General features: G+C 49.3%; 1 protein-coding gene across 2 annotated transcripts in view; it reads left to right on the forward strand.

Annotated features, from left to right (window-relative positions):
* The window catches only part of KANK2 (KN motif and ankyrin repeat domains 2), a 25,352-nt gene extending 9,877 nt beyond the window's left edge, over positions 1-15,475 (forward strand). Inside the window, exons 4-12 of one of the 2 annotated variants that reach the window (XM_010828331.1) lie at positions 4,132-4,308; positions 4,406-4,508; positions 5,763-6,002; positions 6,639-6,726; positions 7,260-7,479; positions 8,614-8,756; positions 11,139-11,339; positions 11,423-11,512; positions 13,387-15,475. In XM_010828331.1, the coding sequence (XP_010826633.1) occupies positions 4,132-4,308; positions 4,406-4,508; positions 5,763-6,002; positions 6,639-6,726; positions 7,260-7,479; positions 8,614-8,756; positions 11,139-11,339; positions 11,423-11,512; positions 13,387-13,440 (1,316 nt within the window). In that variant the 3' untranslated portion in view covers positions 13,441-15,475. Of the gene's footprint in view, positions 1-4,131; positions 4,309-4,405; positions 4,509-5,750; positions 6,003-6,638; positions 6,727-7,259; positions 7,480-8,613; positions 8,757-11,138; positions 11,340-11,422; positions 11,513-13,386 lie in introns of both variants that reach the window. The other variant, XM_010828330.1, reaches the window with a different exon arrangement.
* Positions 15,476-21,622: the final 6,147 nt, after the last annotated feature.

Here is a 21,622-nt window from a genome sequence, read left to right on the forward strand (position 1 = left end):
TGCTCAGTCAGTCATGCCCGACTCTGCAATCCCATGGACTGTAGCCTACCAGGCTCCTCTGTTCATGGGACTCCCAAGGCAAGAATACTGGAGCGGGTTGCCATTTCCTACTTATTATATATTATTATAAGTAATAGTATTCATATTAGTTGAGGGTGTACACATTGATGATTACTATATATATTTATGTGTGTGTGACAATGTATACATGTATATATGTATGTATATATTGCAAAAATGATTACCACAGTAGGTTTAACATCCATCACATCACAGTTATAATTTTTTTTTCTGTGATGAGAACTTTTAAGACCTGATCTCTTAGCAATTTTCAAATATATGCCAGAGACTTGTGGGTTCAGTTCCAGACCGCCACAATAAAGCGAGTCACACATTTTTTGGTTTCCAAGGGCATATGAAAGTTATGTCTACACTGTAGTGTAGCCTATTAAGTGTGCAATAGAATTATGTCTAAAAAGACAATGTACATACCTTAATTTTTAAAATACTTTATTGCTAAAAAGTGGTAACCATCAGCTGAGCCTCCAGCAGGTCATAATCTTTTTGCAATGGTAACATCAAAGATCACTGATCACAGGTCCCCATAAAAAATATAATAATGATGAAAAAGCTTGGAATATTCTGAGAATTACCAAAATGTGACACAGAGACACAAAGGGACAAAATGCTGTTGGAAAACTGGTACCCGTAGGCTTGCTCCATGCAGGGTTGCTATTGGGCTTCCCAGGAGGCTCAGTGGGAAAAGAATCCCCCAGCCAGTGCAGGAGGCTCAGGTTCAATCTCTGATCTGGGAAGACCCCCTGGAGAAGGAAATGACCACTACTTCAGTATTCTTGCCTAGGAAATCCCTGGACAGAGGAGCCTGGTGGGCTGTAGTCCATGGGGTTGCCAAGAGGCGGTCACGACTGAGTGACTGGGCATAAGCACTTCTGTTTACCCCCAGTTCTCTCATGGGGTCTGTGCCGAGCCCTCTTTCCTCACCTCCTTTGGCCTATTTCTTCCTGCAACCCTGCCCTGCTGATTTCATTGTTGTGGCTTTGGGAATACGTGTTACTGTCTCCTAAGCCGACTTCCCCATCCCTGCCCGCTTTTAGCTGGCCAGGGAGAGGCCAGCTGGCCATGGACCTTTGTTCTTCCATATAAATTTCCATATACATTTTGGTAACAGTTCGCTCCATCTCCCAGTAGAATAACAATAATAACTATTATCAGTTCTGTTATTGTTATTTTAGTATTGTAGTGTCTGACCTTGAACTTCTCACGACTGGAAGGAGCCATCCCAGCTTTTGAGGGGCAGAGCCTGCTCTTCCGTGGGGCTAAAAGGGCCATAGCATTGCTCTGATTCACTCTTTTTTTTTTTTTTTTCCACTTTTGAAAAATTGGGGGTAAACAACATATAACATAAAACTTACTCTCTTAACCATTTCTCAGTGGCAATAAGCACATTGCTGTGCAACCAACCTTACCATCCATGTCCAGAACTTATTTTATTTTATGGATTTATTTGCCTGCTCTGAGTCTTCATTGCTGTGAGGGTTCTCTCTAGTTGCGGTGCACTGGCTTCTCACTGCGGTGGCTTTTCTTGTTGTGGAGCACAGCCTGTGGGGCGAGCGGGCTTCAGTAATTGTGGCACGAGGGCTCCATAGTTAGAGCCTGTGGGCTCTAGAGCAAAGACTCAGTAGTTAGTAGCAAAAGCACATGGGCTTAGTTGCCCTGAGGCACATGGGATCTTCCCGGACCAGGGACTAACCCCCGTCTCCTGCATTGACAGGCAGATTCTTCACCACTGAGCCACCAGGGAAGCCTCCCAGAACTTTTCCGTCTTCCCAAATTGAATCTCTGTCCCCTTTAAACACTCCCCATCCTTCTCCCCCAGCCCCTGGCACCTGCTATCCTACTTTCTATCTCTATGGATTTAACTCTTCTACGGACCTCGTGTAAGTGGGATCATGTAAATCAGGCAACATTTGTTCTGTGACTGGCTTCTTTCCCTGAGCATAATGTTGTTAGTGTTAGTCTCTCAGTCGTGTCTGGCTCTTTACAACTTAATGGACTGTAGCCCTCCAGGCTCCTCTTGTCCATGGAATTCTCTGGGCAAGAATACTGGAATGAGTTGCCATTTCCTTCTCCAGGAGATCTTCCCAACCCAGCGATCAAACCTAGGCCTCCTGCATTGCAAGCGGATTCTTTACCATTACGGTCTGAGCCACCAGGGAAGCCCGGAGCATAATGTCCCTTTACCTGAATTTAAGTAACAGATGACCTTCCAGGTGTTTTCCATCAGGAAGCCTGGCTTTGGGCGACAGTGATACTTTCCACTGTTTCTTGTACTTTCCACTTGACCACATAGTGCTTTAGTTTGTCAGATGTGAATTTATTGACAAGATTAAAAAAAAAAAAATCAGATTCCCGTAAAAACCTGGCGTTTGCTCTCTGTTCCCCACGGGAGTTGGAGCTCCCGACTCTGGAATCCGCCTGGCCCGACCCCGCCCTGGCCTGGGGCGCTGTCGGAAGCTTTTATGGCCAATGTCTCCTCTGTTCGATGTGCTCTGCTTGTGTTGAGTGTTTACTCCCTGTTCCTAGCTCAAGTTGAGTGTTGCTCATGGACTTGAGGGAGTAGTTGCTGCGGTTGTCAAAAAAAGTTTAAGGGAATTAAAACGAATTGGTCTGCAGACCCCATGGTCAGTGGCAGGAAGGGGACATGGAAGCCACACGTGGCCTGGGATGCGGGGGTGACCTCAGTGGGTTCTGAGACCCGGGCAGCCACTCAGGGTCTCAGGACTTTTGTTCCTGGCTCCAGGCTGGTGATCCGGGGCTAGAACTCTCTGCCAACTTCACTCCTGTTTTTGCAGTGAGCACCCTCGGGATCCTGAGTCCTACAATGTCACCTTTGTTCTCAGACCAACCTGGGCGTTTTTTTTTTCCTAATTAAGACAAAATTAGGAACTATTAGGGTATAACATAGGGTTTCCCTGGGGGCTCCAATGGTAAATAATGTGCCTGCGATGTGGGAGACCCAAGTTTGATTCCTGAGTTGGGAAGATCCTCTGCAGAAGGGAATAGCTACCCACTCCAGTATTCTTGCCTGGAGGACTACAATCCACGGGGTCGCAAAGAGTCAGACACGGCTGAGCACTCACACACACACACACACACACATAACAAAAGGTTTCATTTTAACCATGTTTGAGTGTCCATTTCACATTGTTATGCAACTGTCCCCACCATCCACCCTGAGAACATTTTCATTGACCCAGAGTGAAACCCACCTGGGTGGGGTTTTAACTTTCTAATAGCCCTTATTGTTTTTTTCTTTTTCTGGCCACCCCGTGTGGCTACCCTTATTGCTTCTTTTTACTGATTATTAAAAGGAAAACCTGCTTAATGTTTAAAGTAAAGAAGCAGAAAGCCAGATACAAAATGTTGTCTAAGCACAATGCTATAGGTATTTATAATATTGAAATATTATTTTATAAAATAATTTATAATAGTGAAATAATATTGTAAAGTGATAATAGTAAGTCTTATCAAAATGTAGCTGACAGCTCTCTTGACTTAACAAATGTTCTTCATGCTCTCGTCGTGCATATTGTTTTAAGCCCTCTCTCTCACTCTACTGTCTTTAGTGTGTATGGCGTCATGATGTAGGACATGTTTTGTCTGAGACACAGAGAGGTTAGTGACCTGCCTGAGGTCACACAGCTCTTTTGCGGGAGATTTGAGTCCTGATCATGACCACTATTTTCAGCTGTAGTTTCCAGACAACACTCAGTATGATGTCAGAGCCAGGATTATAGGGGTCCTGGTCACGAGCCAGGATTATGGGGGTCGTGTGATCTTCCCTGACCCTGACCGTCTGTGAGGCCGGCGGCAAACCAGAACTGGAATGGATCCTGCCTCTTCTTTGCAGGGTGACCTTAGGCCACCCTCAGGGTCTCAGTTTCCTCATCTGTAACAGTCCAGCTTCCACATGGGAAGTTTTGATGAAGTAATGCAAGAATTAGCCCTCGGAGCACCTGGCCCAGCGTAAGTGACAAGAGGCAGCTGTTATTACTGTTCTTGCTTGGCTGTTGTTACCGGCAGTAAACGCCTCTTCTCCTGCCTCTTCAGGTCACCCACAGGCTCCTGCAGAATCGTCCTTATCACCCCCGGAGTCTGAGGGGGCCACCCAGGCGCAGCCAGAGAAGAACACAGGCCAGGTGCCTGCCCATGATGACACCACCATCAAGGAGCCCATCAGGCAAGCAGCCTGTCATGAATCGGAGTTTGAGGAGGCTGGGGGTGCAGGTAAGTGGGAGTGGCTGCACGGAGGACCAGGCGCCAGAAGCCCAGGCATGGGGTCTGGCTTTGGGAGACTCTCATGACACCATCCCTCCCCTTCCAGGAGGGGCCCAGGCAGGCGTGCGGTCCATCATGAAGCAGAAAGAGGAGCCCACAGACCCAGAGGCCCACCGGAGGAGCCTCCAGTTCGTGGGGGTCAACGGCAGGTGAGAGATCCTGGGCTGAGGCCCTCACTTTGATTCATTCATTCAACCAAAGCACAGGAGACAGATGAGGAAACTGAGGCACAGGGAGCCCTGGTGGGCTGACTCCAGTCAGTCCAGTGCTGAGCTGGTGCTGTAACCACTACATCTCACTGCCCCATGGGAGGCGCTGGGCTCTACTGTGTGCCCCATGGAGCTCCTGGTCCACTGTGACCTGGGGCACTGATGGGCGGTCCCAACCCAGCATGGTTGGAGCAATGATGGGGATGCTCAGGCAGTGAGGGGGGCCTGGCAGAGGCAGAGATGGCCCTGGGGAGAGTCACCGACAGAGGGGAACATGTGTGCTGCAGGACAAGCAGACCCTTGCAAGGCGCAGAGTGGGGGGTGGGAGGTCTCCTGGGGAGGACACATCCTGGAAAAACGCTCCGAGGCAAGAGGAAGCCATGACATGAAAAGTAGGAGAGGACTTCCTGGGCGGTCTGGTGGTTAAGACTTCACCTTCCTGTGCAGGGGATGCAGATTCGAACCCCAGTTGGGGATCTAAAATCCCTCTTGCCTCACAGCCAAAAAACCAAAACATAAAACAAACAATATTGTAACAAATTCAATAAAGACTTTAAAAATGGTCTGCAACCAAAAAAAAAAAAAATCTTAGAAGAAAAAAAAGTGGGAGGCCTGGGGAGCAGAAAGAGTTGGGGGCCTTGACTGCCAGGCACAGAAGCTTAGACTCTGTCAAGAGTTAGCAGAAAGCATGAGGGTCCTATTTGCAGTAGGGCGAGGGTCTGAATCAGTATAACACCTGTGTAAGGAGCAAAGTGGGTTTCCCTGGTGGCTCAGATGGTTAAGAATCTGTCTGCAATATGAGAGACCTGGGTTTGATCAGTGGATCAGGAGGATCTGCTGGAGAAAGGAATGGCAACCCACTTCAGCATTCTTGCCTGGAGAATTCCATGGACAAAGGAGCCTGGTGGGCTACAGCCCATGGAGTCTCAAGAGTCAGACACAACTGAGTGACTAACACACTTGCTAGCATAAAGAGCAAAGTGTAAGAGGTACCGAAGGGTAGAAGGGAAAAGCAGTGCCCCTCCCTGACCCCCCAGACATGATCCCCATCACAGGCAGTGTTTATTGAGCACTTATTGCATCCCTGGAGCCCTGTCAACTTCATAGTGCCAGCATCCCCATTTAATGGATGGGGAAACTGAGGCCCCGAGAGGTCAAGTGCCCCTTCTCTACCACCTACAGCGTCTCCCCCAGGTATGAGTCCTCCTCGGAGGACTCCAGTACTGCAGAGAACTTCTCGGACAATGAGAGCACAGAGAACGAGGCCCCAGAGCCAGAGGAGAGGGTTCCAAGTGTGGCCGAAGCCCCCCAGCTCAGGCCCAAGGAGACGGCGAAGGCCAAGACGAGCCGGGAGGAGTCTCAACTGCCCCAGGAGTCTCTGCACACGCCCACAGCTGAGGGGGCATCAGGATCAAGTGCAAAAGACGAGATCCGGTCAGTTTTCTGGGTGGGAAGGCTTCAGGCAGGGCCTGGGGGGCAGAGAGGGTGACCTCTGCCTCAGATCCCACCATTCAAGCCCTCTGAGAGGAAACTCCCATCAGTCATGTACACCTTAGTCTGAATTAGTGAACCCACTCTTTCTGGGCATCTGAAGATCTGGTGGCTTTGACAAAGGGCCTGAGGGGGGGCAATTTGGGCTGTTGGGGTTAGGGTTTAAGGGGCAGGCCAAGTCTGTTCTTAAGTCACCCACCTTCTTTGGGACATTTTGCCCCACCTGTCCATCCTGCGTATGTCTCCTATTTCTACCCTTGATGAAAAATCCATCCTTAGAAAAAGATTTCCATCTGCCACTGGCCATTTGGAATAAAGTTTGACCCATGTGTCCATTTTCTCTTGGGGTCTGTGTGTTCCCCATGTCTGCCCCTTGGGGTGCCGTGTAAAAGTGTCTGAGAAAGATGGGGGTCTGAGATTCCACCACTCAGGGGAGCCCTGGCAGGACTGGGTGAGGGCCACGGGGCAGAGTGTTGAGACCCTCTGTGAGCACCCCAGTTGGACACGGTGGGTGGAGGACACCCAGGAAGCTGAGGCGAGTGCTCCTAAGATAAACTCCCCTTTGTCTGCTCTTGGCAGGATGGAGCTGAGTCCTGACCTCATCTCAGCCTGCCTGGCCCTGGAGAAGTACCTGGAGAACCCCAAAGCCCTCACCGAGCGGGAGCTGGTACGGTGGGGCCCTGGGCCTGAAGCGGGGGCCTCCTTCCCCTCCACCCCCATCCTGGCTTCTCCTCAACCACGGTGTCTTTCTGTGCTTTGGATCATGAGTACCCCAGGATCCTAGCTGGGAGCTAGTGGGCGAGGGGCTCCAAGACTTGAGTCGTGGTCTTTGGAGAGGCGCCAGGGAGGAGGGAGGGCCAAGGATGGTCACCTGCCAGCAAGGCTAGCCTTGGTTCCTGTTCCTTCCCGGGCTTGAGGAAGGGGAGTATTTCCTGCTGCTGTATTTCTTCTGATGGGTGTGTACACTTGACCTTGAAGATCCCATCCAGGGTGGAGACTCTCACACCTTCCTCTGGGGGCATACCTAGGACCATGGGGTCTACACTTCCCTTTGGGGCAGGGGACACTACACTTTTCTCCAGGGGGAGCTCACCTAGGGTGGGGCACCCACATGTCCCCTCTGGTTCAGGGTGGGCTTCATCTGGGCCAGGGTGGGCTGCCGTGGCCCTCACTCCCCTCTTCTCTCCGGCCCGCGTCCAGAAAGTGGCCTACACCACGGTGCTGCAGGAGTGGCTGCGCCTGGCCTGCCGCAGTGACGCCCACCCGGAGCTCGTGCGGCGCCACCTGGTCACCTTCCGGGCCATGTCTGCGCGGTTGCTGGACTACGTGGTCAACATCGCTGACAGCAATGGCAACACAGCGCTGCACTTCTCCGTGTCCCACGCCAACTTCCCTGTGGTGCAGCAGCTGCTGGACAGTGGTGAGCCTGGGGATCGGGGGAGGGGGCCCCTGGGGGAGCAGGCGGGCTGCCACCCGGGTCTGATGTTCTGATGGGGGAGATGCTACCCTCCTGGTCTGATGGGGGAGGGTGCCCTCACAGACTGATGGAGGAAATGCCACCCTCCTGATGTGATGGGAGAGCTATCACCCTCCCAGTCTGATGGAGGAGACATTGCTTCCCAGTCTGGTGGAGGAGATGCCACCCTCATAGTCTAATGGAAGAGACACTGCCTTCCCAGTCTGTTGGGGAGATCTCACCCTCCCAGTCTGGTGAGGGAGACACCGCCCTCCCAGTCTGATCAGGGAGACACCGCCCTCCCAGTCTGACGGGGGAGACGCCACCCTCCCAGTCTGATGGGGGAGACGCCGCCCTCCCAGTCTGATGGGGGAGAAGCTGCCTTCCCAGTCTGACGGGGGAGACGCCGCCCTCCCAGTCTGATGGGGGAGACGCTGCCCTCCCACACTGGTGAGGGGATAGAGGCTCTACCTGTGGCCCCAGTGTACTGGAAAAGGCAGCCATGGTCTTATGGAAAACACACGGCCCTTCCACCACCCCAGTGACCCCTGTATGACAAAGGTGACACCCCTGGAACCCTAATCTGAGGAAAGGATGTGGCTTCCCATCTGGGGCTCAGAGACAAGTTGTGGTCCGCAATTAGATGTGAAGAAATTAGACGCGACTCTCCACTAGTCAATCTGATGAAGGAGGCAGAGCCCACAGTCTAATGGAGGAGACATAGGCCAGACTGAAAGATGACCAGGGGGCCTTTCAGATTAATGAGGGAGACACAAATCCTGCTTTCAGCCCTAAATGTGGGAGCCCAGTCTGATGGAGGAATCACAGACTTCATTGTTAGGAGCCCCTCCCATAGTAGAGATGGGGACCCAGGGGCAGAATGGGGTTGTCAGTCTAAGAAAAAAGAAGGAATGAGTCCACACCTAGACTAATGGAGGAGACATGGTGCCCAGTGCTCACTATGGTAGTGAACAGGGCTTCCAGTCTGATGGCAAAGACGAGGCCTGGTCCTCAGGGGCCCTCCCCCAGCCTTGAGGCAAACCCAGCCAGCATCGTGGGGGTCTGAGACCCGATCTCTTCCTGGCCCCCCGCCGGCAGGTGTCTGCCAGGTGGACAAGCAGAACCGCGCCGGCTACAGCCCCATCATGCTCACCGCCCTGGCCACCCTGAAGACCCAAGATGATATCCAGACCATCCTACAGCTTTTCCGGCTTGGAGACGTCAATGCCAAAGCCAGCCAGGTATAGACCCTTGGCATCAGTGACCTGGACAGCCCTTCCCACTTATGACGTCCTAGCCCTGCCCCGAGCCCAAGGCGAGAACCCCCACTCCACAGGCAGAGAAACTGAGGCGCAGAGAAGTATTCATTTCCTCGAGGTTCAGCTAGAGGAGGGGGACTTGAACCTGGGGGTCTAGCTTCAGAGCCCCATTCTTTTTTTAAAAATAAATTATTTATTTGGCTGTGCCAGATCTTAGTTGCCACGTACGGGATCTAGTTCCCTGACCAGGAATCAAACCTGGGCCGCCCTACTTTGGGAGCTTGGAGTCTTAACTACTGGATGACCAGGAAGTCCCAGACCCCGCTTGCTTTTTTACTGATTTATTTTTAATTAAAAGAATTGTATTAGCAGTTTAGGTTTTTTTTTTTTTTTAATGGAGTATAATTGGTTTATAATGTTGTGTTATTTCTGGTGTACAGCAAAGTGATTCAGTTGTATATATACATATATATAGATTATTTTTCATTATAAGTTATTACAAGGTGTTGAATATAGTTCCCTGTGCTATGCAGTAGGACCATGTTGTTTATTTTATATACAGCAGTGTGTATCTGTTAATCTCAAGCCTCTAATTTATCTCTCCTTCCCCACCTTTTCCCCTTTGGTAACCATAAGTTTTTTTTTTACTATGTCTGTGAGTTTGTTGCTGTTTTGTAAATAAGTTTATTTGTATCATTTTTTTGGATTCCACACATACGTGGTATCATATGACATCTGGCTTTGTCTGATTTGTTTTGCTTAGTGTGACCATCTCTAGTTCTATCCATGCTGCGGCAAATGGCATTATTCATTGTTTTTTATGGCTGAGTAGTATTCCATCGTAGCACATTGTACCACATCTGCTTGGTCTCTTCATCCATCGATGCTTTCATGTCTTGCCTGTTGTAAAAGTGCTGCAGTGAGCCCTGGGGTACAAGTATCTTTCTGAATTAGGGTTTTCATCTTTTCTGGGTATATGTCCAGGTGGTTTCCTTTTTTAAAAATTGAGGTGAAATGCACTTAGCAGCAGCAGCAGCAGCACATACGATGAACCCTTTTAAGATGACAGTTCAGTTCAGTCGCTCAGTCGTGTCCGAGTCTTTGCGACCCCATGAATCGCAGCACGCCAGGCCTCCCTGTCCATCACCATCTCCCGGAGTTCACTCAGACTCATGTCCATCGAGTCGGTGATGGCATCCAGCCATCTCATCCTCTGTCGTCGCCTTCTCCTCCTGCCCCCAATCCCTCCCAGCATCAGGGTCTTTGCCAGTGAGTCAGCTCTTCGCATGACCGGCAGCATTTAGCATAGCTGCAGTACCGCGCAACCTCTGCCTCTGCCTGCCTCCAGAACACTTTACACGCTGATGGGAGACCCGGCACCCGCAGCTGTCACTTCACTCCCATCTTCCCTCCCCCAGCCCCTAGCCCCCGCAGTCTGCTTTCTGTCTCTGTGGATTTGCCTGTTAGGGATACAATATAAATGGAATCATGTAGTAGTGTGTCCTTTTGTGTCTAGCTCTTGTCACAGAGCATAATTTCTTTATTTGGCTTTGCCTGGTTTTAGTTGTGGCATGTGGGATCCAGTTCCCTGCATTGGGAGCTGGGAGTCTTAGGCACCAGACCACCAAGGAAGTCCCTGGACATTGGTTTTTATTGAGATTTAACCTCGTAGCTCAGTCGGTAAAGAATCTGCCTGCGATGCAGAAGATCTGGATTCAATCCCTGGGTCAGGAAGATCCCCTGGAGAAGGAAATGGCAACCTACTCCAGTATTCTTGCCTGGGAAATCCCATGGACAGAGAAGCCTGGCGGACTATAGTCCATGGGGTTGCAAGAGTCAGAAATGACTTAGCCACTAAACTACCACCAACTGGTAGACAGAAAAGCGTGCAATTCTTAGCTCAACACATTTTACTTATGTTTGTACCTGTGACTTAGGAATCTGATTTAAGTGGGCATATGGATGGATAGCATCATATGGTGGACATGAACTTGGGCAAACTCTGGGAGATAGTAAAGGACAGGGAGGCCTGGCGTGCTGCAGTCCATGGGGTTGCAAAGAGTCAGATATGACTTAGCAACTAAACTCCAGCAACAACAAGGGATGGGGAGACACAGAGCATGTGCCCGAGGAGGAGACATTTAAGCTGAGACCTGAGGGATGAGAAGGAACCAGTGGGAAGAAAAGGGATCAGCAAGTACAAAAGCCCAGTGGTAGGTAGGATTATTCGAAATACAGAAGGAGGCCCATGAGTGGAGGTGCAGTTAGCATCAGAGTACTCAGGAACTATGGAAGGTTCTAGAGCAGGGGTGTCACCCTCTGGGGCCTGCATGATCCATAAGCCTGTTCCTTTGCCCTATCCAGGCGGGGCAGACAGCCCTAATGCTGGCGGTCAGCCACGGGCGGGTGGATGTAGTCAAAGCCCTGCTTGCCTGTGAGGCAGACGTCAACGTCCAAGATGACGACGGCTCCACGGCCCTCATGTGTGCCTGCGAGCACGGCCACAAGGAGATCACTGCGCTGCTGCTGGCCGTGCCCAGCTGTGACATTTCCATCACCGACCGTGTGAGTCCCCACCCCAGTGCGCCCAGCAGGGAGGGTGGGAGCACAGTGCAGAGGGCATCAGCATAGCAACCGATGCTTTGCAGGACGGGAGCACAGCTCTGATGGTGGCCTTGGATGCGGGACACAGTGAAATTGCGTCCATGCTGTATTCCCGCATGAACATCAAGTGCTCGGTGAGTCTCAGCCCTAGCTGGGAAGGGGGTGGGGGCTTTGAGGGGGGATGGCGTACAGAGACCATGCCAAGGGCTGCAGAGGCAGCTGTTTGTTGAACCTTCATGGTGGCCCCATGAGGAAACAAGACATAAGAACTAAGACTGTGCAGCTATGGTTGGTGATCACAGGATTCAAACCAGATCTGTCTGGTTCCAAATCGTGTTCTTCATGACCATGTGGAGGACTTTGGCATTTACTCAAAGTGTGTCATTGTATCCAAGGCCTTGAGAAGTTTCACTGTAAAGAAGCCTAACTGTGCCTTAATGGGGAATTTCTCTGATTTGACCCTAGAAATCTGGGTTGTTTTTTTTTTTTTAATCATGCCCATTAGCAAAATGCTCTTCTGGAAGCCTAACAGGAGGATAAGATTGATGTTCGCTGTGTCCTGAGTGCTTGAAGGAGGAGAAAGCCCTGCCAGTCTGATGGGGGAGGCAGGGGCAGTCCTCATAGGTCTCCAAAGCAGTGCCCTGTCTGATGGAGGAGACAAGCCCTTCTAGTCTGATGGCATGTGTGTGCGCTCAGTTGTGTCCGACTCTTCGCGACCCCATGGACTGTAGCCCACCAGGCTCCTCTGTCTGTGGGATTTCCCAGGCAAGAACACCAGAGTAGGTTACCATTGCCTCCTCCAGGGGATCTTCCCAAACCAGGGATCAAACCCACGTCTCCTTCATTGGCAGGCGGATTCTTTACCACTGAGCCACCTGGGAAATGCCTGCTAGTCTAACGGACTGTATACCAAATGCCTCCCGAGCAGGATTTCCAGAACCCTCCACATGAACCCTATTCAGTTGCAAAATGTGACCATTTTTCAGGTGGGGAAGCTGAGACTTAGAAGGTTCCATTCTTGGTCCAAAGCCTCACAGACAGGAAAGGGCAGAGACCTTAGGGTATGAATCCAGACTTTGGACTGGAACCTGTCCGCCCGCTCCTCCTCACCCCCATCTCCCACTTGCCCTGGTCTCCCTGAGGCATGTCTGGGGCCAGGTTCCAGGGTGGCAAGGTAGGTGTTTACCACAGCAATTTCCCCAAGTAGTCCAGGAGAGAGAAGGTTGCTGAGACATGAGCCATCTGGCTCCTGCTAGGCTTACAGGTTCTTTCTGAGGCTCTGAGTCTTCCCAGCGTCACTGCTTCAGGTCTTAGGTGCTCAGGGATCCCCTTGGGATCAGCTCTGGGCCTCCATGTCCACACTGGGAGATGGGGGTGATGGGGCTGGGTGGTGTCCTGCTGTCTGACATGTGGTCCTGCTCCCAAGGGCTCCATCACTGTCCTCTGGGGCCACTGCTTCTGCATGCTTCTCTGGCTCGCACCCCCACTGCCCCTCCACTGTCCTCCCCAAAGTGACCAGAGGTCACTGTGAGCACCTGAGTTGGGGTACAGCCCTCCTCTGCTCACAGCCCTCTGTGACTCCCACCCTGCTTGGAGTGGGGTCATCCTCAAAGCCCACCTCCCCCCACTCTTACCTCCCCCTTCCTTGCTCGCTCTGCTCTAGCCACACTGGCCTGATTGCCGCTCCTGCCTCAGGGCCTTTGCACTTGCGGTTTCCCCTGCCCGGAACACCCTGCCCCTTGGGTGCCCCTCCCAACATCCTTCAGACATCACCCTGCCAGACCACCTGCTCTCCACTGTCACTGCCACCTTGTCACTCAGGAAGAACCCTCCACTGCATTCATCTATGAGCTTCTGTGAAGCTATCTCCCCAGCAGTGTCACCTCCTTGAGGCCAAGGGGCCACAGCCTGTTGTTCACTCACCACAGGCGCAGAGCCAGCCAGCAAAGTCGCTACCTCAGACCCCCAAGGGGAGGCCAAACTAAAGGAATCCTGCCTCTCATTTCAGTTTGCCCCGATGTCAGATGACGAGAGTCCTGTGTCATCCTCTGCAGAGGAGTAGCCGTGAGAAGAGCCCAAGGTGCCACTCCTGGGGACCAGGCAGGCAGCCTGGAAAGAACTGTCCCCCGGGCCAGCTCCGGCTCGATCCACCAAGGTCCCAGTATCAAAGGCAATCGGGGTTTTCCTCTGCTTCCCAGGGGGAGACCCCAACAGCATGGAGACTTTAGCTGAAAGCGGGTTTTTTCCCAGTACCCCGGTTCAAAGCAGCCGCAGCACAGACTGGAGCTAAACTCATATGTAAATCGGCGCCAGTGGCTGGCTCTGAGGCGTGGGTTTGTGAGGAACGCTGAGAACAATCAACTGGCAATTACAGATGGAAGAGGGTAAGAGGGAAAAATATTGTATTTCTGAATCACAGTTGGAGGGGGAAAAAATCACTTACTTACTTGTTGCCAAATTTGAAAGTCACTGGAATCGTGTATTTTCACTTTAAGCCTAAATGCTGTTACGCACGGATCGCACCGCCTAGAGTGTCCTGACACCCAGCCCCCCTACATTTAATTGTCTGGTATATAATCGAGTTTTGTCCCCTGCCCCCTGCCCAGACGACTTTCTTGGTGGCATTCTCTCGTGGTCTCTTCACAAAGCAGATTCTGTCTTTGTCACCCGGGGTGGGAGGTTTAGTCGGTTCTTCTGCCTTCTGTTTCTTCCCACTGCGAGCGGCCCACCCGCCCGCCTCCGCCCCATTCAGGTGTGGGGCTCTGGAGCCAGCAGCCGAGGGGTGCGAGTTGTGCCTTTCTTGCGATTCCCCAGAATCTCCTCCACGCAGGGGGGCCCTGGCAAATATTCATTTTCCTAGAAAATCCTTTAGACCTGGACATGTAGGAAATGAATCCAGTCCCCAGAGGGGTGCCTACATCCCTAGGCTTAGAACCCCAGTGACAAGGCCATCCTTCTCCACAGACTCCAGAATGTCTCTCCTCTAAGGAAGGAAAACAGGGCATGAGACTGCTGGCAAGCACAGGCCCCGTTCCAAAATTCCCATGTGTGCTCGATTCAAAGTTGGCTGCCCCCGAGGGCTCCCAGTACAAACTTAAAGAGACAGAGCTTTGCCGAAAACCAAACAAGGGCCAGCTGGTTGTCTTTTTTTTTTTCTTTAAACAACCTACAGGCTTTCCGGAGCCGCCTGGAACACAGCCTGCTGGAAACGGGGCTCTCCCAACACACACAGTTTCCTGCATGGTCTATTTTGTCTCAGAATCTCAACATAGTTTTCTTTCCCATTCCTTCCTTTTGTGACCAAAAAAGAAAGAGAAAAGGAAACGGAGGGGAGGAGGAGGACAGGTTCTAAGCCTCGAAAAGTGCCTTGTGACCGGGGAGTAAGATCCCTTAGTCTTTAGACTTCCTGCCCTCTCTTGTCCAGTTCTCAGCGTAGCCACCAGGGTGGGCGCTAAAACCCCAGCAAGACGGGTCAAGCCCTCAGCACTACACGCATTCATTCACCAAAGCCAAGTGCTGGCTTCTCTTCTAGTAAAGTAGGTTTCCTGGCCTGATGGAGTCTGCTCACTTTGATGATGATGGAAGGGATAGTACCTAAGACAAGAGAGTTTGGATGGTCAAAGGAGAGAGACACCCCCGTTTGTGTGTGTACGTGTGTGTGTAAATGAAAAGGAAAGGAAACCCAAGCTGACTGGGGATGACCACTGACAGGAGGCCACAGCTTTGGGCAGCTTTGAGAAGCGGTACGAGAGTTGTCTGTCTGTGTGTCCGGCCCTGGAGCTGTGGCTGTGTTTATTTTAAGCTTCTAGAAGCAGCTCATTGACCACCGTGCCCCCCTGCTCCGCACTGTGAGTCCATATTTATCCCTGTGTGTTCCCTTCTCCCTGCCCTTACCCCTTGGGCTTGGCGTGGTAGGTTACAGGGGGTTCTGTGTCTGACCCCGCTCTCTTCTCACATGTATTCAAGACCTTGAACTTCACTTTCCGACCATGGTACGTCCATAAAGACAGTATTACACTTAAATGAAGTATTCCTTTTTGTAATCATTTTTTAGAAGGTAAAGGAATTTAATAAAGCTACCTTATGAGAAGGCCAAAGTGTATGTGTCTGGTGTTTGTCTTACTGTACTCCTCTTTTTATTTTTAAATCAATTAATCTTTAAAATTTTGGCTGAGCTAGGTCTTCGGTGAGGCACACAGGCTTAGCTGCCTGTGGGATCTTAGTTCCCCAACCAGGGATCAAACCCATGTCCCTTGCATTGGAAGGGGGATTCTTAACCACTGGACCACCAGGGAAGTCCTTGTATTTCTCATGAAGCTTTAAAATAGATCTCTTTGTAAACGTGGACTTATTTGAACAACGTTCAACACTACAGAAAAGTGCCGAGACTATTAAAATAAACGCCCTCATGCTCCGCCCTATCCGACACTATCCCATAATGTAGTCACTAGCCAGCTGTGGCAATTTCCATTTAAATGCAAATCAGTTGTAATGAATTCATAGTCAGTAGCTGCACAGAGCTGGTGACTACCAGACTGGGCTGCAGAGATACAGAACACAGTCAGAGTTTGTTTAGAAAGTTCTAAACAAACCAACTGTGGGCACCTCAGGAAAAAAAAAAGTTTCCTGATTTTTTTTTTTCTTCATGACAAAATAATTTACAGTGATTGTAAAAGGCAAACTTTAAACAATAATGGAAACATCTGGCCTAGGGGAGGGTGCCATGGTCCCATTTGGTAGAAATATGCACCATTGTCAATACTTGGAGAATCTCCTGCCAAACGTTTTCCTAACAGGCTGAGTATTAAAATACTTTGTTTTCCTGTTTTATTTTTTTTATTGAGGCAGCATTATACCTTTTGTGTATGAGTCATGTACAAAAGCTGGGGGCTTCCCTGGCAGTCCAGTGGTTAAGACTTCGTGCTCCCAATGCAGGGGACATGGGTTTGATCCGTGGTTAGGGAACTAAGACCCTCCATGCACCAAAAATAAAAAAGTGTACAGCTCCATGGCGGTTTGAAAAGTGAACATCCTCGGGTTACCAGGACAGGAAGGGCAGTCTCCTCAGCCCCTCCTCTCTCCAGTCCTGGGACCTCTCTCCCTCTCTTCCCCAAGGATAGCTGATAATGGATGATTGGTCTCCTGATTCTCACTTCCTCTGTTTTCCCTCTGGACTGGGAGATAATGGGTGGTTTTCAGAGGTTATAGGAAGTCCTAGAAATTTTATGCAATGTTGTATATTCCTAAGTGGAAGGGTTCACTGATTCTTGTCAGTTTTCGGAAGGGTCTGTGGTTTGTGAGCCAAGAAGAGACCTTTTGGATATTAAAAAAAAAAGGATAGATAGTGGGAGGCTGCTGTACAGCACAGAGAGCTCACTTCAGTGTGATGACCCCAAGGAGTGGGGATGAGGGAGGGGATGTATGTATACACACAGCTGGTTCCCGTTGTTTTATAGCAGAAACCAGCACAACATTGGAAAGTGATTATATTCCAATTTAAAAAAAAAGATAATTGCAAAGAAAAAAAGTATTGTTCAGAAACTTCCTGGCAGTCCAGAGGTTAGGATTTGGTGCTTTCACTGTTGTGGTTCAGGTTCGATCCCTGCTTGGCGTACTAAGATCTCACGAGCTGCATGACATGGCCAAAAAACAAATAAAATAAAAATTCTTTCTCGTAAGCAGTCACCCAGGATCATTTCGTCGTCTTTGCTACCTTGTCCAGCTCATGCTGAAGACTTCATTCCCTACTCCCCAAACCCAGTGTCTTGTTTGGCTTTTTAAAAAATACAAGTCTGTTTATTTTTGCGGCAAAATATACATAACAAAACATTTACCGACTAAACTATTTCTAACTGTGAAGTTCAATGGCATTAAGTACATTCACTTTGTTGTGCAACCCTCCCCACCATCCATCTCCAGAACTCTTTTCATCTTCCCAAAGTGAAACTCTGTCCCCTTTAAACATTAACTTCATCACCCCCACCCCCAGCCGTTAGCAACTCCCATTCTCCTGTCTCCATGAATTCAAGTACTCTAAGGACCTCGTGGAAGTGGGGAGCTTTTGTCTTTTTATGACTGGCTTATCCAACCTAGCATAATATACTCAACATTCATCCATGCTGTAGCATGTGGCAGAATGTTCGTACTTAAAGACCGAATAAAATTCCATTGTTTGCATACACCACATTTTATTTATCCATTTATCCATTGAGGGACACTTGGTTGCTTTCACATTTGAGCTATTGTAAATCGTGCTGGGTGTACAAACAAGGTCCCAGCTTTCGACACGGGGGATATATACCTAAGAGTACAATTTCTAGATCATGTGGTAGTTCTATTTTTAGTATTTTGAGGAATAGCTATAATTTATTCCAGAGCGGTTGGCCCACCAACCAGTTCCTCCATTTCTTCACCAACAACTGTTATTTTCTGATTTTTTAAATTGTTTTATTTTAATTAATTTTTATTGAAGTATAGTAGCTTCCAGGTGGCGGTAAAGAATCCGCCTGCTAATGTAGGAGATGCAGGTTTGATCCCTGGGTCGGGAAGGTCCCCTGGAGAAGGAAATGGCAAGCCACTCCAGTATTCTTGCCTGGAAAATTCAATGCACAGAGGAGTCTGGCGGGCTACAGTCCATGAGGTCGCAGAGTCAGACACAACTTACTGAGCATTGCACGCACATATAATAATTGCTTTACACTGTTGTAAAGCTTTAGCTTCTGCTTTATGATTTATTTTTCATAGGAGCCATCATAATGGCTGTGAGTAGTTCTTGCTTTATTTTTTGGCAATGAAGTGAGTGGCCTTTCTGACAGAAGCATTTATATCTTTCAGGCTCTGCTGGTGCAACCTGGAATGGCTTATCTCTTGAACAGCCTTTCCCAGCTGATAAGAGAGCTATCATTAGCTCATGGCTTAGAAAGGTTAAGAACTTGCCAAGGTCACAGGTGATCTGCACAGCCAGAAACTGAATCCATGGTCTTATCGCTTTTTTATTCCACTCAGCGTTGTGCCTGCCTTTCAACGCAGAGAAGGTCAGCCCCTAACACCAAACAAAGGTCACATAGCTGATGGTAACGAAGCAAACTCAGCATCAAATGCTCCGCCATCAGGATGGTGAGCAATGCCATAAGCATTGACTCTGGGGTCCCAGCTCCACACCCGGAAACTGACATTTCTGCAGGAAATACAAAGGTGACGTCACTTGTATGCAAAGCCACTTTATGAGACAAAGGATGGGGAACCTCTTTTTTTTTTTTTAATTAATTCATTTGACTGCCCTGGGTCCCAGCTGTGGCATGTGGGATCCAGTATCCCTAACCCGGGATTGAACCCCGGGCCCCAACCCCGGGCCCCCTGCATTGGGAGCTCAGAGTCTTAACCACTGGACCACCAGGGAAATCCCAGAGCTTTTGTTCTTGAACTTCCTCTACTCCATATTCTTCCCCCAGGGGAGCTGTCATCTGGCACTGGCTGTATCCTGACAGCCTGAATTTCTATCCACAGCTCAGATGTCTTTGCAGACTCATACAGCCAAGCAACTGCTTTCTTGATAGCTCCACACAGTCATCCTCCAGGCCCTGGGACCTTCCCCAAACCTTTCCTTTCACGCACTCCCTCACCTCCAAGTCTGTTCCTCTCCATATTGGTCACAAGTACCTAATAGGTATTTGGGCCACCACCTAATAGGTATTTGGGCCAAACGCCCAGGAGCTTTCTTTCTCTTCATTCTGCATATCCAGGCTTGCTGGCAAGTCCTCTCAATTCCAGAAGATCTAGAGCCAATCCCCTGCCTAGCTCTCCCCTACGTAACATCTTCCAGTGCTTCCTGGTGCATCAGAATAAAGACTCGAGAAATCTCTTGCTCACTCCTCTCTGGCCATGACAACCTCCTCACCATTCCTTAAAGAAATTAAACGGCTGGGACTTCCCTGGTGGTCCTGAGGTTAAGACTCTGAGCTTCCAAGGCAGGGGGCCTGAGTTCCATCCCTGGTCAGGGAACTAGATTCCATATGCCACATCTAAGAGTTTGCATGCTGCAACTAAAGATCCTAACTGCCGCAACGAAGACCTGGTGCAGCCAAATAAATAAATATTAAGAGAGAAAGAAAGAAATTAAACTTCCACACCTCAGGAGCCTTTGAACTTGTTCTTTCCTTTGCCTTGTGTCTTGCTTCCTTTTCATCACTCAGGTTCCTATTCATATGTCCCCTTCTCAGGGAATCCATCCTTGAGCCCCCAACCTAAAGCCATTTCCCTCCCCTGCTCCAACTCTAGTGATTTTGTCCTATGACCCTGTGTTATTGCCCTCAAAGCAAGTCTTCCTGGCAGACTGAAATGATCTCATTCATTTATTTGCTTATTGTGAGGTCTTGTCACTAGAGCAGTGACTTTCAATGATATTTAAAAAAAAGAGTTTTGGCACTCCCTTAAATTTTTTTAATTCAGTGGTTTCCTTACCTTAAAATTTTTAAATATAATTTATATCTTTTTATTTATTCTCTTTTGGCTGTGCTGGGTCTTCAACACTGTAGATAAGCTTTCTAGTTGTGGTACATGGGCTTCTCATTGTGGTAGCTTCTCTGTTGCAAAGCATGGGCTCTAGGGTGTTTGGGCTTCATTAGTTGCAGAGTGTGGGCTCAGTAGTTGTGGCACATGGGCTTAGTTGCCCAGCGGCATGTGGGATCTTCCCGGACCAGGGATCGAACCTGTGTCCCCAGCACTGCAAGGCAGATTCTTAACCACTGGACCACCAGGGAGGTCCTCATGATTTTTCACATGTCCCACAACAAGACACAAATTTCATATGTGACCCAGGGATCCAGGTGTTACAACTGCATCACGAATTACCTCCAAATTTACTGGCTTTAAACAAAAACATGGATCTTGCTCACAAACCTGCAGTTTGAGCGGGCTTGCTGGGAACATCTCTCTCTGCTCCTCTTGGTGTCAGCTGGGAAGGCTCAAAGGCTGGGGGCTGGAATCATTTCAGTGCTCACTCCCTTACTTGTCTGGTGGTTGATGCTGGTTTTGGCTGGGCCCTTATCTGGGAGACAGTTCATGTGGCTTGGGCTTCCTCACAACATGGCAAATGGGCTCAGAGAGCCTATCCTGGAACTGAGAGAGAGGGAGAAAGCTAGCACCAGGCAAAAGATGCATCTTAGTTTCTGACCGAGGCTTTCAAGTCATACAGCGTCCCTTCTGCCACATTCTGTTAGTTGCACAAAATCCTGCTGAAGTTCAAAAGAATAGAAGTCTGCCTCTTGACAGGGAGTGGTAAAGCTGGAACTATTTCTGTCGCTATTTTTTGGAAAATACTACCTGCCACACCCAGTAGACAAATGTTTGGAGTTTCCCCAAAACAATACCTAGCTTTTTGTACACAATGCACTGATTTTTTTCACCATTGTATTTTGTAGCAAATGCTAGTCATGACCTGCTGCATTGATGTCTTCACCTCATTTGAGGGACACATCACAAAAATGAGGAGTTTTTCTTTCCTGTACTGTAACCCTGCACAGCACAGTGTTCAGTAAGAGCTGGATACCTCACCTACTGCTGCTAAGTCACTTCATTCGTGTCCAACTCTGTGTGACAGCATAGACGGCAGCCCACCAGGCTCCTCCATCCCTGAGATTCTTCAGGCAAGAACACTGGAGTGGTTGCCATTTCCTTCAGCTACTAGCTCGCTATGTATGTTTTACTTAGCACCTATATAGTAACCCCTTTTAGTTCACTCAGAATCGATTGATATGGGGCCTTAAATGCTGTGTGCTCAGTCGTGTACAACTCTTTTCAACCCCATGGACTGTAGCCCACCAGGCTTCTCTGTCCATGGGGTTTCCAGGCAAGAGTACTGGAGTGGGTTGCCATTTCTTCTCCAGGGAATCTTCCCAACCCGGGGATCAAATGCGCATCTCCTGCATTGCAGGAAGACAATTCTTTACCCACTGAGCCACCAGGGAAGCAATAACACCTGTATAGCACTTACTGAATACGGGTACTGCCCTTATTTAACCCTCATGCCAATTCTTTTATTTATTGAGGTATAGTTGATTTACAATGTTGTGCTAATTTCTGCTGTACAGCAAAGTGACAAGTTTTACACACACATATATATATTTTTAAATATTTTTTCCTATTAGGATTTATTCCATGAGATTGGATGTAATTCTTTGTGCTATACAGTAGGACCTTGTTGTTTATCCATTCTAAATGTAATAGTTTGCATCTGAGTCAGTGAG

This window comes from Bison bison, unplaced genomic scaffold, assembly GCF_000754665.1.
Source record: "Bison bison bison isolate TAMUID 2011002044 unplaced genomic scaffold, Bison_UMD1.0 scf7180017864492, whole genome shotgun sequence".
Taxonomy (NCBI): Eukaryota; Metazoa; Chordata; class Mammalia; order Artiodactyla; family Bovidae; genus Bison; species Bison bison.